The sequence below is a fragment of the Canis lupus genome, chromosome 8, assembly GCF_048164855.1.
Source record: "Canis lupus baileyi chromosome 8, mCanLup2.hap1, whole genome shotgun sequence".
Classification (NCBI taxonomy): Eukaryota; Metazoa; Chordata; class Mammalia; order Carnivora; family Canidae; genus Canis; species Canis lupus.
Genome location: NC_132845.1, coordinates 70,125,520 through 70,142,425, shown reverse-complemented (window position 1 = coordinate 70,142,425; position 16,906 = coordinate 70,125,520). Strand labels below are relative to the sequence as shown.

The 16,906-nt window shown below is 56.8% G+C and overlaps 2 protein-coding genes across 13 annotated transcripts in view; both read left to right on the top strand.

Annotated features, from left to right (window-relative positions):
• DTX2 (deltex E3 ubiquitin ligase 2) overlaps window positions 1-10,011 on the top strand; it is a 38,686-nt gene extending 28,675 nt beyond the window's left edge. For 6 of the 11 annotated variants that reach the window (XM_072837382.1, XM_072837385.1, XM_072837381.1 and 3 more), the window contains 6 exons: window positions 776-916; window positions 3,754-3,827; window positions 5,214-5,372; window positions 6,400-6,561; window positions 8,182-8,271; window positions 9,372-10,011. In XM_072837382.1, coding sequence (XP_072693483.1) covers window positions 776-916; window positions 3,754-3,827; window positions 5,214-5,372; window positions 6,400-6,561; window positions 8,182-8,271; window positions 9,372-9,599 — 854 coding nt within the window. In that variant the 3' untranslated portion in view covers window positions 9,600-10,011. The remainder of the gene's footprint in view (window positions 1-775; window positions 917-3,753; window positions 3,828-5,213; window positions 5,373-6,399; window positions 6,562-8,181; window positions 8,272-9,371) is intronic. The other 5 variants (XM_072837387.1, XM_072837386.1, XM_072837388.1 and 2 more) reach the window with 3 other exon arrangements.
• A 2,211-nt stretch (window positions 10,012-12,222) lies between these two features.
• On the top strand, window positions 12,223-16,906 carry UPK3B (uroplakin 3B). 2 transcript variants are annotated; one of them, XM_072837391.1, is made up of 6 exons: window positions 12,223-12,469; window positions 12,614-12,775; window positions 12,979-13,216; window positions 14,288-14,367; window positions 15,170-15,299; window positions 15,757-16,906. In XM_072837391.1, exons 1-6 carry the CDS (start codon window positions 12,379-12,381, stop codon window positions 15,914-15,916), a joined length of 861 nt encoding a protein of 286 aa, XP_072693492.1. In that variant the 5' UTR covers window positions 12,223-12,378; the 3' UTR covers window positions 15,917-16,906. The 2 variants fall into 2 exon arrangements, with proteins under 2 accessions (XP_072693492.1, XP_072693493.1); XM_072837392.1 differs by having other exon boundaries at window positions 12,225-12,469; window positions 12,614-12,763.

Sequence of the window (16,906 nt, the reverse complement as noted above, 5' to 3'; positions counted from 1 at the left end):
TTAGGTCCTCGGGGAGTGCCAAGGGAGCAGGGTGGAGTGAGAGTCCAGCGAGACCGCGTGTGGAACGCCAGTTGAGTGAGGCCTTCTCTCTATGGGTATGTCCGTGGTGCTACCATCTAGGACAGAGAAGTCTGTTAGAGCCTATGCTGCGTCAGAGGAGCAGCCACAGGGGCCATGGGGATGCCTCAGTGGGGGAGCAGGCCCAGAGCCAGCATTCCTGCTTGCTCACCCTAGCGATGGCACTAGGAACACCTAGATGGGCCAGATGGGGTGTAGAAAGCAAATAGAACCCCACTGGAGTGACAAGGTGACCAGGAGCCCAGAGGGCACAGCCAGGGGGAGTGCAGGGAGAGAGCTGTGAGCTTGAGATCTTGTCTCCATAGCTTGCCTGTGTCCTTCCATGTCCTTGTGCCTGGCACAAGGAGATCCCGCTCAGAACACCTTAGGAGGCTTCCTGGGATGGCATCCTTCCCTCTGCCCTCCTGAAGCAAATGGCCTCGCCCTACCTCCTTCCCTGCCTGCCGTGAGCTGAGGCTGGTTGGTGGCTCGTACTGATACCTGCGGGACTCTGATGAGCTGGGCATTTCACTGCTTCCTGGCCTGGAGCTTAGCTGCCTCAAGCCTCGAGCAGCCGATTCCTCAGGAAGATCGATGGGTCCTGCTGGTCATTCACAGTGCCACCTTGCCTTGGCCGGGGTTTGTGGACATCCCATGCCGAATGACTCCTTCTAACGTTTCTCCCCTCTCTGCATGTCTGATCTCGCACCCCGTGTAGGCATGACGAGTATTCTGATGTCAGCCATTGGACTCCCTGTGTGTCTTAGCCGCGCACCCCAGCCTGCCAGCCCTCCCGCCTCCTGTCTGGCCTCTAAAAGTCACAGCTCAGTTAAGAGATTGAGGAAAATGTCCATGAAAGGTAGTCCTGCTCACAAATACTCTCTGGCCTCTGCTAAGCCTCTGAGTCTTGCTGCCTCTGACTCTCCTGCATCGATCGCTCTTCTCTGACCCCACAGCCCTTCTCTGCTTCCTTTACCCCAAGGAGAGGGGCTCAGTGGCCCTTCTGCCTGCCCTCCGTGCAGAGGGGGTCCCCAGAATCACTTACCACCGAAAACCCAGAGTTCAGCTCCTGTGTTCCTGGCACAGTATGAGTGTGAGGGGCCTATTCTTGAGGACTCTGTGACTATAAACATAGGCATGAGGCGAGGCCAGCTTGGAATGGGGGGTACTTTGTCCCTCCCAGCCTGTCCAGCATGTGTCTCAGGAAAGGCCCCCAGCCCTCTCTGGCCATCATGCAGGACTACGTCAGAGGGGTCCCCCAGTGACCACTCTCCTCCCATCACATGGCCAAGAAGGAGGGGTTTCAGAACCATGGAAGCTTTTGTGAGTTTTAACCAGACCTACATGAAGGGTCCTGTGGGTAGTAAGTTTTAAACCTGCCATTTTGAAAGCCAGTAGCGGCTCTGCCTCCATCTTTGGGCTGGAGATACATGGACTGCTGGAACCCCAGTGATCTTCAGTGTGATGTGGTTGAGCAGGGAGCATGGCTCTGGCTCAGCCATCCTGGGTGCCAGTCTTGGCTCCTGTTTCATGATCTCATGCTTGTGCCTCCATTCACAAGCCAGCACCTCCTACTTAGTAGATCAGGCATGGGAAGAATAGAAAATCCAATATGAGGCACCCAGCACGTGGTCATGGGGGCTACCCTGATCATGGCGATTGCCTGTCAAACCCCAGCCCTGCAGGTAGCAGGGAGGCCCAGGGAGTGGTGGGGCTTTACACCCCATTCCCTGCCTCACCCCGATCCTGGCAGTCAGGCACGCCTTGGAGCTCTTGACCCACTTCCTTCTTCCTTTGCCTTGGAGGTGGAAACAGATTTGGGGGCAGGACAGGTCCAGAGCTTCCTGAGACATTCTGACTTGCCTGGGAAAAACACAGGCTCTTGGCAGACACTTTGGCCTTCCTCTTGGGCTCAGATATCCCTTTCTTGGAGTTGGTGGTCACCTGGCTGGCCCCCTTAGAGAAATGTGGCTCCTGGAAAGCTACCTTCAGTTCTAAAAGACCACCTAGGCAAGGATGAGGAGCTAGGAAATGGGATGCTGAGCCAGGCCTCACCAAAGTTGGGCCTGAGACTAGTCCTGGCAGATGGGGTCCCGGGGTCCTTCTGCAGACTGGCCTGTAGCCAAGCTTTTCTAAAACACCCCTCCTCTGTCTCTGAGTAGAGTTCCAGCTACCAGGACGGCTACCAGTGCCAGTGGTCATTGTGCTTTGGCCTGGCTTTCTCACCAGTGACTGTCAGGGGCCTAGAAATCTGTGTGTATGGGTCTGTATTTGAGGGAGGGTTTGCATGTATGGGAATGTGGGGTGCATGTGTGACGGGGGTGTCAGGTGTGTGTGGGGGGGTGGGGGATACGTTTGTATGGGAATGAATGGGGTGCGCATGTGAAGGGAGTGTGGGGACATTTATGTATGTGGATGAGGAGGGGTGCGTGAGTGAGGGGGTGGGGGATACGTTTGTGGAAGGGGGGATGGTATTCTTTTGCCCGTAGCTGCCTCTCAGATAATCGCACTTCATGCCCTCACCACAGTCATAGTTTGGGTCAGGATGAGGTCTCCATTAGGTGAAGAACTGAGATTCCGGTGATGTGCTTTGGTCCCAGGGTGGCCAGAATCACCCCTGACGTTGCCTGCTCCCAGCCGCACCCAGGCCTTCTCTAGTTTTGAGGGCACTTGGCTGTGGAGCCCTCGGGCTTGTATGTCTTTGTAGCCAGTGGCTATGAGCTTGGGTTCAAACCAGGGTCCTTCTGGGGTCAGAGGCTAGAAGCAGGACCTGCCCTGCGACCCAAAGCGGGAAGAAGAGCCCTGCCAGGGCCTTTCCCGGCTGCACTGGTCTCCCCAGGCCCCCCTTTCTGCTCCCGCACGGCTTTGCTGCATTCTCTGTCATTCTGCCACTGCCTCTGGCTGGAGAAGACCCGGGCCTGGCCAATTCTCTCACCAACTGGGGGAGTTTCTCGTTTTGGGGGTATGGGGGGCTGATGTGGTGTCAGGCTCAACGTTGATGGAGGTGCAGGGCCGCCCCTCCTGGTTTCGAGTGTGTGTGCGCACCGAGGAGGAGGTGGCCAGAATACACTTCCTGCTGCGTCTTGGCTCCTTCCCAGGCTTGGTGTGTCACTGAAACCTCACAGCCCAGGGCCAGGAGAGAGAAACCTGTGATTTGTGGTGACCGTGTCTGTGTGGCATTGTCTGCAGGTGGCGTGCGCACAGATGTCTGCCGCTGCATGTTCAGCCCCTGGAACTACTTTTGCCTCGGCTTTCTCACGAGAGTAGTGGCAGTTGAGTGAAACAGCGCTGCCAAAACCTGCTCCAGAGTAGTTTGTTTTAGCAGCTGCTGTTTGACTTTTCTGTGCATCCTCTGAAGAGCCTCCTGACCGAAGTGTGTGGGGATGTGTGGAGGAGGCCCAGTCTGTGACTCCTGAGGGCTATGAACAGCAGCTGTCTCTGGTCCTCATCCAGCTGCCTCCAGGGCTTCTGGGATCGGGCCTCCAGCGGGTGGACCGGATAGGGCTCTGTTAGGCAGAGCTCTGAGTGTCTGCACTAGTGTCATGTCTCTCCTCTCGCACACTCAGTCCTCCCGTCTTGGCCCCTCTAAACGTCCCTCCTGGCAGCTTGGGCCTCTCCCTTGTCCTCCTTCTCTCTGGATTCAGCATCTCCAGTTCATACCCCTTGGGACACCGCTGATGTTCCTTTCTCTTCTAGGAGGGACTCCAAAGCCAGAGCCAGAACAGGTGATAAAAAAATATACGGAAGAGCTGAAAATGGCCTCAGATGAGGTATGTGTCACAGGAGCCACGCTGCCTCTGGTTTTGTTTGGAGGCAAGGGGTGGCTCCTGAGGTGAAAGATACTGGCCTTTCTCTGCTGAGTGGGTACTTCCCAAGGTTCCGGCCTTGTTTCGGGTACTCGGGTTTAATCACCCAGCCTCCCACGGGAGGCAGGCCTTACCAGGAGGAGGTGATCTGGCTTCAGGGGCCTGCATTCTGGTTTTAGCTTTGCTGCTGATGAGCTGTAGTTCTGAGCAAGGCTCCTACACGGGCCTCTGTGTAGCCCTCTTCCTGTGCCACTCTGGGGCCTTGGAGGGTCCTGGAGACAAGGGATGGGAGAGCCTGCCCATTCCCCGAGGACCGAGCTGGGGAAAAGTAGTGACTTTGTCCCCAAAGCAGCCCTGCCCCTCTGGCTATTGGGAGAGCTGGTTAGCCTTCCTGTAATTACAGGGCCTGCAGACCCTCATAGCAGTTTCAATAGGACCCGATCCTCTGTGCTGAGCCGTGTTTTGGGGTCTACAGTGCCACTGGTCTCTGATTTGAATGGAGAGCTCCAAGGACTCTGAGGGTGGTGGGTGGGAGTCATGGGTTAAAGGGTAGTTACGCCAGTACAGAACCACATACTCTGCCTGTGCAGGACTCTCCTGCAGCTCTGGGTGAAAAAGGTTCAGTAACCTGGAGGCCATCCTTGTGTCTCCCACCATCCCTCCAGCCCTGTCTATGCTCCCACCTGACAGCGCCCACATCAGTGTCCTTGTCTTTGCCCTTGTGGCCCTGCCATACCTGGGCTGCTCCATGCCAGCCTCCTGTCCTCCAAGCTGCCACTCAGCTTACACACAGTTGTGATTGTGCTGGTACCCCCAACCTTAAAACTCCTCTACAAGGCCCCTGACGTGTGAGACAAAGCCCAGCTCCTGAGTGTGGCCATCAGAACCTTCGGGGACCTGGTCCTGTCCCGTCTGGCTTTTTATACCCTACTTACCCCTCGGCCCCGGTGGCTGCCACTGCTGTTCCCAGACTCTGCTGGTTCCTGCTTCACGACATTCTCTGCACTTTCCTTGGACTGTGTATTCCCATCCTTGCTCACCTTGTCCTTTTTTCCTTGTGATACCCCACTTCAAGGGCCTCGCCTCTCAGCCTGCCTGTTCTTTCCCCTTTCCCTGCCTCTGTGTGGCCTGTGCTTGTGGTTGTCTGTTTTCCCCTTGACTGTGGTGAGCCCTTTGAGGGCACAGATCCTGGTGACTCACCGGTCTTTCCAGCCTCTGGGACAGCTGACTACCAGACTGCCCAGAATCCTGGTGTTTCAGCAGAGGAAGGCCTTTTCCTATTAAGAATACCTCCACGCCTGTGGCTCAGCAAGCTGTTGGTGAGCATGCCCTGTGCTGGTCTCCTTCCAGGACTGCATCATCTGTATGGAGAAACTGTCCGTGGTGTCCGGGTACAGCGACGTGACCCACAGCAAGACCATTGGGCCAGTGGCAGTGGGCCGCCTTGCCAAGTGCAGCCATGCCTTCCACCTGCTGTGTCTGCTGGCTATGTACTGCAATGGGAACAAGGTGCCACACCTCTGTCCCTGGGATGGGCGGGGGGCCCGGGTGACCTGCCCATGGGCCTGCCCTGGTCCTGCTGCATCTGACTGACTGCCGCTGCCCTGCAGAGGGCCCAGGACACCCTAGGAGGCAGCCTTGAGATGTCGGCAGGCCTTGGCCTGCAGCAGAAAAGAGGTTGGCCACTGGGGGGCTGAGGGTGGCAAGTGACACCTGGGTGCCATTCTGCAGGGGAGTTTAACCAGAGTGGACGGAGGTTAGGAGGACAGAGAGAAAGACCTGAGTCATGTGGCAGACCATTGGGCCTGGCTTTCTCTCCCTGAAGTATCCCTGTGCTCTCTGAACCAGCCAGGGTGCCAGCACCAGCAGTGATAGGTCACAGGGTTTTTTGTTTGATTTGAAACCTGTCAGACCATAGATTCTTCTGTGCATAAACCTGATTTGCCTACTTGATGCCAGTCTCCTAGTAGAACATCTTTCCAGGGAAGCCGTGAGGATTGGGTTTCTTTTCTTTCTTTCTTAAGATTTTATTTTATTTTTTTTAAAGATTTTATCCATTTATTTATGAGAAGCAGAGAGAGAGAGAGGCAGAGACACAGGCAGAGGGAGAAGCAGGCTCCACGCAGGGAGCCCGACTTGGGACTCGATCCCGGGTCTCCAAGATCACACCCAGGGCTCAAGGCAGCGCTAAACCGCTGAGCCACCCAGGCTGCCCAAGATTTTATTTATTCGTGAGAGAGACACGGGGGGGGGGGGGGGGCAGAGACACAGGCAGAGGGAGAAGCAGGCTCCACGCAGGGAGCCCGACTTGGGACTCGGTCCCAGAACTCCAGGATCATACCCTGGGCCAAAGGCAGCCATTCAACTGCTGAGCCACCCAGGCATCCCGAGGATCGGGTTTCTATGCAAGGAGGGAGTGGGGTGATAAGCCAGGGACCTGCTGTGGAGCAGTGAGCCCACCTGTGCCCCAGGTGGCTGCGCCTAGGCACTCTCTCAGGGCCACGGGCTCAGTCTGTGGTGCTCTGCTTCGTCTCAGGACGGAAGTTTGCAGTGTCCTTCCTGCAAAACCATCTATGGAGAGAAAACTGGGACCCAACCCCGGGGCAAGATGGAGGTGTTCAAGTTCCAAGTATCCCTCCCTGGCCATGAGGACTGCGGGACAATACTCATAGTTTACAACATTCCTCACGGCATCCAGGTAAGGGGCCCTGGTACAAGAGGAGCCTCCTTGGACCATTCTGGAATTGGTCCCTCTCACTCTGGGGCACTCTTCTTCCTGCTTCACCCCTCTCCCAGCAGTCTGATCCCTGGGTCACTCAGGATGCCCTGGCTTCCCAATTTCAGGCTCTCAGGAAACAAAGGGCTCTAGCATCTGGGGGTAGAATAAGCTTATAGGGCTGTGGAAACAAAGAGATGGCCTTCAGCCCTTTCCTGATGCAGGGAGGGCATCCTGAAGGTGGAGACATCTTAGCTGGGCATGTATTGGGCAGAAGAATGTACAAACAAGAAGAATGCTTGTGTGCTTGTGTTGAGGGGCTGAATAATGGGGGAACCCCATAGGGCAGGGAGATGCCAACAGTAAGGACTGCTCTTGAGAGGCCAGCTCAGTGGCCAGATCCAGGCCTGCCTTGGGTGTGCACGGTCAGCTCTGGTGGCAAGAATAAGACTGGAACCTGAGCAGAAGGCCCTAGGGTCCCAGTAGAGACCCAGATAGGAGCCCTGGGGCCTTGGGCCTCTTGCATGGGTGGTGGCTAGGTGGTGGCCAGGTGTGTGAGGGGTGGATAAACAGGGCAATGGAGACCAGGACTCTTATGGGCCCGTCTGATAGGTGGGGTGTCCCTGTTCAACAATGTTCTTTTTCCTGGTTTCCCTCCACATCTTTTCAGTGGGTCATAGTGAATTTTAAAAACATTCCAGACAAGGGACGCCTGGGTGGCTCAGTGGTTGGGCGTCTGCCTTCGGCTCAGGGCGTGATCCTGGAGTCCCGGGATCGAGTCCCACATCAGGCTCCCTGAGTGGAGCCTGCTTCTCCCTCTGCCTGTGTCTCTGCCTCTCTCTGTCTCTCTTTCTGTCTCTCATGAGCAAATAAATAAATCTTTAAAAAGAAAAAAAAAACATGGGACGCCTGGATGGTTCATCGGTTGAGTGTCTGCCTTTGGGCCCAGGTCCTGGAGTCCCGGGATCGAGTCCCACATCAGGCTCCCTGTGTGGAGCCTGCTTCTCCCTCTGCCTGTGTCTCTGCCTCTCTCTCTCATGAATAAATAAAACCTTTAAAAAAAAAAAAAAAAAAAAACATTCCTGACGGCCTTAGAGTCACAGAGCAGGGGGGGAAATGTGGTGTTGTACATGGTGTGCCTCCGAGTGGCAGAGGGCACGAGCAAGGGCCCTCTGCTGTTCCCAGCCCCCTACCTTTCTGCTCTATTTGCACTGTCTCAGGCCCCACAGTGGCTCCATCTTGAGCAAGGGGTAAGGGTGTCAGGAAGGAGGCCCTGCCATCTAGGCCGCAGAGCCCAGCACCTGGAGGCAAACACCAGCGGGGTGGGAGCATGTGCCTTGGCCTTTGATGAGTTCCAGTCTCATTAGGGAAGGGGGAGACATTAGCAGAAGTGTCTGCCACATCTAGTGGCATGGGGTCAAGGAAGGTGGTCACTGGGGGGAGGCCGTGTCATGTCGGGTCTCTGAGGGGCAGGATTTGAGACACCAATTTATTTGGTCACTTTGAGTACAGGAATAGCCCCAGCAGAGGAGGCCTAGCGTGGGCTGGGCTGCTGCGCTCCTCTCAGGATGTTCCTACTCCTAGTGTCTGTTCTTCCTGCAGGGCCCGGAGCACCCCAACCCTGGGAAGCCGTTCACTGCCAGGGGGTTTCCCCGCCAGTGCTACCTTCCAGACAATGCCCAGGGCCGCAAGGTAAGGCCCTGCAACCCTTGGGGAGGGCCCCCAGCTGGTAGGCCTGTGCCTGGCTGCTTGTGGACAATTTGAGCAGGTGATTTAGGGAGGGTCTAGCCTGCTGGCCATACCTTCTCTGCTTAGCTCATCATCTTCTTCTAGGGCTCCCAGGGACTGCTGTGCATTAGGCATGCTCCCCCAAGGGAGAGGACTAGAGGGGAGAGGAGGCCTCTTCCAGCAACCTCTTGGGCCAGGTCACCTGGTCTTCAGTCAGGCTAGCGTGATGAGATTGGTGGGGTGGGAGTGGGGGCAGGACAGAACAGGGTGACTGGGATGGCCTGCAGAGCCACCTCGGCACTGAGCTACCTCTGCACTGAGACTAGGGGGAGAGCATTCTAAGCAGACAGAAGAGCTCAGAGTGGTGGCTTTGAGAATCATGGAGGTAGGCTGGACAGGAGAGTGTGAAGAGTCTAGGGGAGGAGCCTGAGCCCCATGTGGGGGCAATGAGGCCTGGGGACAGGCTGCCCTGGGTAGTGCTGATTGGAGGTATGAAAAAGTTCCCTCTAGCTGCTGTGAGCCTAGCCTGCAGGTTGCTGAGCATGGGGGAGCAGAGAAGCAGGGGTTCCCTCTGGAGGGAGAGGCTGACTTGGAAGTAGGGCAGAGTTAGCCTGGCCCCAGGTGTGGCTTGAGCAGTACAGAGGATGGCAGCACTCACCCTCTGAGGTTGGGGGTCGTCTTGGGCAGTCAGGTCAGCAGGTGGAGTTCTGGAAGGGGAGTTAGGACTGGAGCCAGAGGCTGGGGACCCCAACAGGTGGGGCTCTAGGTCCAGGACTGTAGATGAGGTCACTTAGGAGAGTGGCCCGGTCCCTGCCCTGCAAGTGGTGCACAGTAGGGATCGAACAAAGGGCTTCTCCATCCCTCAGTGTGCCTACAGCTGGCATTTGGTGGGTGGCCACTGCTGCCGTCCTGGCCCTCACTGCTGGGGCAGGTGAGACCAGGGAAGGAAGAGGGCACAGCCAATGCTAGCACACTGGTCCCCTGCTGCTCCTGGGTGGAAAAACCCATGCCCAGGCCTGGGCTTGTTCACCAGACCCTTCCTCCTCTCCCGTTCCCCACGGCAGGTCCTGGAACTGCTAAAGGTAGCCTGGAAGAGGCGACTTATCTTCACAGTAGGGACTTCCAGCACCACAGGAGAGACGGACACAGTGGTGTGGAATGAGATCCACCACAAGACAGAGATGGACCGCAACGTGACAGGCCACGGCTACCCTGACCCCAACTACCTGCAGAATGTGCTGGCTGAGCTGGCTGCCCAGGGAGTGACTGAGGACTGCCTGGAGCAGCCGTGACTCCCCAACCTGGCCAGCCCCCTCCCCTCCCTACCATGCCTGCCTCTGGCCACCAGCCACCCTCTACCCACACCGCCAGCTGGGCTGCCCCTGGTATGGGCGGGCAGGAAGGTGCCTTTCCTCAGAGGCTGCGGTGTGTGTTGGGGGCCTGCCTTCTGCCGCCTCCTCCCCTCCAGGCCTGGATGTGTGTGGGAGTTGGGCAAGCCTGGGGAGTTGTACTCGTGGGGGCTTAAGATGCAGCTACCTCAGTGTGTGGGGCCCTGCCCTGGGCAGGCGGCTTTGGGTTCATAGTGCCGGGGGCCTGGTGTGGGGTGAGGCCAGACTGCCCCATCATGGCCTGGGCAAGCGTGGGTTCCGGGTCAGCTTCTCATACCTCAGACATTCTGTTTGCAATAAATGCCATATAGCCAAAGTCAGAGACCCTGGTGTGTTTGTCGGTGGAGAGGCTGTGCGTCTGTGTGCTCGTGCTCGCATGCTGGTGCAAGAAGCAGCACACACCTGTCCTGCATCAGAGCAGGAGGGAGCCCACAGACTGCCTATTCAACCCGCATTCCGTAATGACAGGCTCTGCGGTGAGGGCCAGAAGCCCACACGCTGACCTGGTGCCTGCTCCCTTGGCCCTGACTCCATGCTCCTCGTTGTATGTGCCGTCCAGCCGCTCTGCCAAGCCCTCCATGCCATTCACTCCCCAAGTGAGACGCTGCTCGCTGCTCGTGCCTGGAAGGTGCTGCTGTCTTCTACGTTGTAGAGGAGGGAGCAGGTTCAAGGATGCAGTGATTGGCCCAAGGTCCCAGGCTCGCGGTAGATAGAACTGGGGCTGGAATTGGGCCAGGGCTGATATGACCCCATCCTCAAAGTTCTAATTCTCAACCATCTTGGGAGGATCAAATACTCCAGCCCCCTTCTGCCTGGGGGCAGTGATTGTGCCTGGGGCTGCAGGGACACTGGCCACATCCTGAGTGGGCCAGGGGTATTTTTGCCTCCACCAGAAAAAAAAAAAAATTCTGTTTTATGCATTGGTATAAAGATGAGTATATTAGGGACACCTGGGGTGGCTCAGCGGTTGGGCATCTGCCTTTGGCTCAGGGTGTGATCCCAGAGTCTGGGGATCGAGTCCCGTATCAGGCTTCCAGCATAGAGCCTGTTTCTCTCTCTGCCTGTGTCTCTGTCTCCCTCTGTCTTTCTCATGAATAAATAAATAAAATATTTTTTAAAAGATGAGTATGTTATATATTAAAGCATTTTTCTTCAATCTAGAAGTTTGGGTTTTGGGGGGCACCTGGCTGACTCAGTAGAGCATGTGACTCTTGATCTCAGGGTCTTGAGTTCGAGCCCCATGTTGGGTGTAAAAATGACTTTTAAATCTTTAAGAAAAAAAAAAGTAGTTACCCTATGACTCAGCAATTCTACCCCTAGGCGTGTATCCAAAAACAGGTCCACACAAAACTTGTATATGAACGTTCATGGCAGTATCATTCATAACAGCCAAAAAGTGGGAACAGCCCCACTATCTCTGTCAGCTGAGGAGCCGGGAGACAAAATGCCTGGTCTCCATACAGTGGAGTGAATGTTCTGTAGCCCTCAGGAAGAACAGAGGCCTGCCACACGCTACAGCATTAATGAACCTGGACAACAAGATGCTAAGTGAGAGAAGCCAGACCCAGAACTCTGCATGTGTGATCCCATTGATGTGAAATGTTCCCTATAGGAAAGTCTGCAGAAGCCCAGGGTAGATATATGGTTGTCAAGGGAGCAGGGAATGGGGAGGGACTTTGTGGGTCCAGAGTGTCCTCTTGGGGTGATGCACATGTTCTGTACTTAGTGGTGATGTTTGCACAACCTTGTGAAAACCTACTGAGCTGTAGGCTTTCAAATGATGAATTTTATGGTCTGTGAATTATATCTTAAAAAAACATTTTTTTAAAGATTTTATTTATTCATGAGAGCGAGCGAGAGGCAGAGACACAGGCAGAGGGAGAAGCGAGAGAGAGAGAGGCAGAGACACAGGCAGAGGGAGAAGCAGGCTCCCTGCAGGGAGCCCGACATGGGACTCGATCCCGGGTCTCCAGGATCAGGCCCTGGGCTGAAGGCGGTGCCAAACTGCTGAGCCACCCAGGCTGCCCTAAAAAATATATATATATGTATCTTAAAAAACAGAACTAAAAGGAGTAAAGTAAGTGGGAGACTGGCTTGTCACCTATCAAAAGTCCTTCCTCTGACTCCAGATTCTTCTGTTAGACAAGAATGTGGCCTCGTGGAGGGAAGGCAGGGCACTGAGATGGCCTGGATCCTGGGGGCTGTCCTGGGGCTGCAGCTGGGCAGGTCAGGCGGGGCCTCTGCATCCTGCTCCCACTCTGCTGGGTGGGGATGGAAGGCCAGAGGGAGGCTCCTGGCACCTGGGGTGCAGGAATCTCGAGCATGTAGTCCTGAGCCCGTGTTTCCAGAGACTGGGTCCTCTCGAAGGCAAAGAGGCTGGATGGGACCCAAATTCAGACATGGGGCTCTGGGGGTCCGTGGCATCCGCCTCAGGCCTGGCAGTGGGGCCTGGCACTGGCTTGCCCCACCTACAGCCCTGCCCAGCTCCCTTATGGTAGGCTGAGCTGGTGGGAGAGGGTGGGGTGCATTTACATTTGCAGGTCTTTCCAGCCCTTGGCCAGCCTGGCAGCCTGACTAACCAGCTCCTCCTGGCTCAAGGCTCTGGGGGAGAGGGTGTGGCAGGAGGCAGCCAGATCAGCCCCAGGCTGTGAATGTGGAAGAGGGCTGAGCTGGGGCGGCCATCATGGGGCTCCGCCAAAGGCAGCCTGGCCCATCGCTGCTCCTCCTCCTCCTCGTGGGGACACTGATCTGGCCCCTGCCCTGTATGAGCCTGAGTGAGTAGGGGTCCGGGGATGAATTCACCCGGCCAGACGAAAGGGGCTGGGACACCTGCGGGGGGTGATTGGACTCTGGGAGCCCACCCCTCCAACAGGGGAGAGCAGGTCCCAGGACCCTCATGCCTATCTCCATGGCTGCAGAGCTGATCCCCTACACGCCGCAGATAACAGCCTGGGACCTGGAAGGGAAAGTCACAGCTACCACATTCTCCCTGGAGCAGCCTCGCTGTGTCCTGGACGGGCCTGCCAGTGTTGCCAGCACCGTCTGGCTGGTGGTGACCTTCAGCAACGGTGTGTCATGGTGTAGGTCTGGGGCTGAGGAGGGCTGCAGGGTAGTGGACTAGGCATTGGGCCTTATCCTGAGGGACCCTGAGAGGGTGACTAAGTAACCTGATTTGTGTCTGGGGGGGATCTCTGGGCCCTGAGGCAAGGAGGGCCAGGCTGGGGGACCCTGGACCCAGGGGCTATGCTTTCTGACCCCACCTGTCTGTCCCTTTCTCCTGTAGCCTCCAAGGACTTCCACAACCCACAGACGCTAGCTGAAATTCCAGCCTTCCCGCGGCTGCTGACTGATGGCTACTATATGACACTGCCCCTGTCCCTGGACCAGCTACCCTGTGAGGACCCTGAGGGTGGCGGCAGGAGCATCCCCCTGCTGCGGGTAGGCAATGACCCTGGCTGTCTTGCTGACTTCTACGAACCACCCTACTGCAACAACCCCCTCCCCAGCCCTGGACCTTACAGGTGGGTCACTCCCTCTGGACCCTGGGACAGGAGCTGTGCTGGGGGGAAGAGGTCTAATTTTGGTTTATTCCTCTGTGGGGTCAAAGAGCAGCACTCATCCCAGCTGGGTGGCAGGCAGAGTGTGGTCTTTCCAGGGGGCCTTTCCACAGGGCTGGTGGGAGCAGGGTGGGGTTTCTGGCCTAGAGTCGGGGGGCTGGGGAGCTGCAGCCACTGGCCCACAGGTAGACCTGGCAGGAATCTAAGCCCAGGGCTAAGTTTGGATGCAATTAGTAGGTATGAGGTCATGTGGTAGGTGGGGAGAGGGGCCAGAGTGGGAGCACAGGTGTCCAGAGGAGGGCTGCCCGGGCCACAGGACAGGACCAGGTGTCCTCAAGGAGTCCAAGTCCAGCTGAGAAAACCAACACAGGGTGCAGGGAAGGTGGATCACTGTATGGGCTGAACTGACACTTCCATTCATAGCCTCCCTCTGCCCCCTGCCCAGCCCCTGCCCCGACAGGACCACCTTCCCACCTCCCCCATGCCTACTTCCTGGCTCACCTCCTGCAGGCCCCCACTCCTAGCAGCCACCAGAGCCAGCTGCCCTCAGATACAGAGCTCCCCACCTGGAGCAAAGATAACAACCTGAGCTCCTCTGCATGGCCTCTGGCGCCCTCCTTGTGATCCCAGGCTCTGAGTGTGCCCTGACCACACCCTTCCCTCCCTCCCTTAGGGTGTTCGACCCTATTGGGGGCCTTCTGTGGCTTCCTAGATGCCACTTGGCCAGCTTTTCTCCCTTGGCAAGGCCTGGGGCCCCTAGCTCCCTCTGACACACTGAGCCACCCTGAGGCATTCTGTATGTAACATTTAGTAACTGGGGTCCCCTAAACCAGATGAGGTATCTGGACTGGGACTGCTGGCAGAGGTCACTGTGGTCAGAGAGATGTCAGAGGATCCCCAGAGCATCACCAGGCTGTGGCTAAGCCAGATGTGCCCCAAAAGAGCCTGGCCCAGAACTCCTGGGGCTTGGCCACTGTGGGCACCCTACCCAGGGCAGTTGAGGCTTTGAGCCTCACCTGTTTTTCCTCTCCCCAGGGTGAAGTTCCTCTTGATGGACGCCAGGGGCTCACCCCAGGCTGAGACCAGGTGGTCCGACCCCATTACTCTCCACCAAGGTAGTGCTGGGGGAGGGGGTGCTCTGGCTCCAGTCTGCCCGTCCCCCTGCAAAATGGCCATGCCCAGCCAGCCTCTCCTCCTGCTGCCATGAGACTGGGGGTCTGGGGGCAATGTCCGAGTCCAGCCCGTCCCCCAAAACAGAACCTCGTGTGGGTGAGGTAGGGCACTGGGTCAGTCTCATTGACAGAGACAGCTCTGTCCAGGCTCAAATGTTGGTTAACCCTTGGGTGCCCAGGTCCCAGCCCAGTTGTGTGCAGGAAAAGCCTTCCCCTCCAATGCCAGCCCTGGGTCAAGTGCTACCAGGTGGAGAAGGGCTAGGGCATGAAGGAGGCTGGAGTCAGAGTCAGGGCCGTGGGTTCTGGGAGACTTCCCTCAGCAGGACCCTAAGGGACCAGTGATTCACCAGGCCAAGGAAACTGCATATGGAAAGCCAGTGTCTGGTGTGAGGGACAACTCGAAGCAGGCTATAGAGGCTGGGGTGTTGGGTAAGGTGGGCAGCAGGGGGTCTTTTCATCTAAAAGCCTTGAATACCAGACTCCAGGGAGCAGCCACATGGTCAGTCCTGAGGTCTGCTGTAACTTGCCTGCCATGGGCAGGGCAGTGTGTGGGCACATTGACAAGAACAGCCTAGAAGGTTAGACCCAAGAGGCTGGAGCTGTGGGTGGTCCAGGCTGGCAGGGTACAGATGCCTGGCTGAGATGGGTGGGTTCAGAGGCTCTCAGGCCCTGAGTGTTAGCCTGGGTGTGGAAGTGACTGCCCTGGGGTCAAGGGGCAGCCTCTGAGAGCAGCTGCTATGTGCAGGGAAGGCCCCAGGCTCCATCGACACGTGGCCAGGGCGGCGAAGTGGTGACATGATCATCATCACCTCTATCCTCTCCTCCCTGGCTGGCCTCCTGCTCCTAGCCTTCCTGGCAGCGTCCACTGTGCACTTGTAAGTGCTGATATCCTCAGGGGCCTCCCTCCCACCCTGGGGAGCCCCTTCCTTCTCACTGGTCCTAGCACCTAGAAGCCCTCCAGGAACCTGGCGGTTTTGAGTTGGCAGTGCCCCTTCCTGGGATGTTCAGGGAATTTCCACCCCAAGTATCTCTCACCTGCAGGGCAGGGAGGTGGCCCAGCAGCTTCTCTGAAGATGGGTTCAGAAAAGGGGCCACCTTGCTCTGCCCTGCCCTTCACTGTATCCTTGGCCCCAGCCTTTCTCCCCCTGGGCCTTGTTTTCTCTCCCATGAACCCTTAGTCACTTCAGAGAACTGATACCAGGGTAGTCAGGAGGTGGGCCAACAGCAGCTGCTTCTAGAAGGAAGGAAAGGGGGAGGCTGTGGGAGGAGGCCCTGACTTGGCAGGCCACTCGACCCAGCAGGGACCCAGTGCCGCCTCCTCTCCCCAACCAGCTCCAGCCTGTGGTGGCCTGAGGAGGCCCCGGAGCAGCTGCGGATTGGCTCCTTCATGGGGAAGCGCTACATGACCCACCACATCCCACCCAGCGAGGCCGCCACCCTGCCTGTGGGCTGTGAGCCTGGTCTGGACCCCCTCCCCAGCCTGAGCCCCTAGCCTAGTGTCTGGGGCATGGCCGTGGGGTGTGGGGGGCAAGTACCCGGTGCTCATCCCCAGCCTCTGCACCCACCTGCCTCTCCTGCTTCGCACTTCCCCACCCAGCCTAAAGTCCCACTGATGTAGGAAAGATACTAGGGTTCATAGCCCACGACCGAGAAAGAATTCTTGAGACGTCTTTGGTGCAAAAAGATGACTTTATTAAAGCACAGGGACAGGATCCAAGGGCAGAGAGAGCTGCCCTGGGGTCATGAGGAGTGGCCCATTTATGTACTTTCAAGTTGGGAGGGGTTTAGGGAGCGAGTTAGCCTCCCAGGTATTTTGGAAATGTGGTTTCCAGGATTCTGAGGGGACTAGCTATTGTTAAGAAAAGGTGATTTATTACTGTTTAGCAAAAATTGTCATAAGACTCTTCAGATGTATATCGGTGGGTCATATGCTTGGAGGCTGACTGCCAACATATATCACGCGGGGGTAGAGATAAAGGCGGTTTCCAAAGGAATTTTTATACCTTTAAGTAGACTTACTGGGAGTCCCGGTGGCTCAGCAGTTTAGCACCGCCTTCAGCCCAGGGCGTGATCCTAGAGTCCCGGGATCCCAATCGAGTCCCACGTCGGGTTCCCTGCATGGAGCCTGCTTCTCCCTCTGCCTGTCTCTGCCTCTCTCTCTCTCTCTCTCTGTGTCTCATGAATAAATAAATAAAATCTTTAAAAAAATAAAAAAATAAAGTAGACTTACAGGGTCCTGGGGAGGATGAGCTAAGATTGCCTTTGCCCTTAGCATAGTGTCAACATCAAGGCAGCTAGGGATCCCTGGGTGGCACAGAGGTTTGGCGCCTGCCTTTGGCCCGGGGCGTGATCCTGGAGACCCGGGATCGAATCCCACGTCGGGCTCCCGGTGCACGGAGCCTGCTTCTCCCTCTGCCTCTCTGTCTCTCTCTGTGTGACTATCATGAATAAATAAATAAAATGTTTAAAACAAAACAAAACA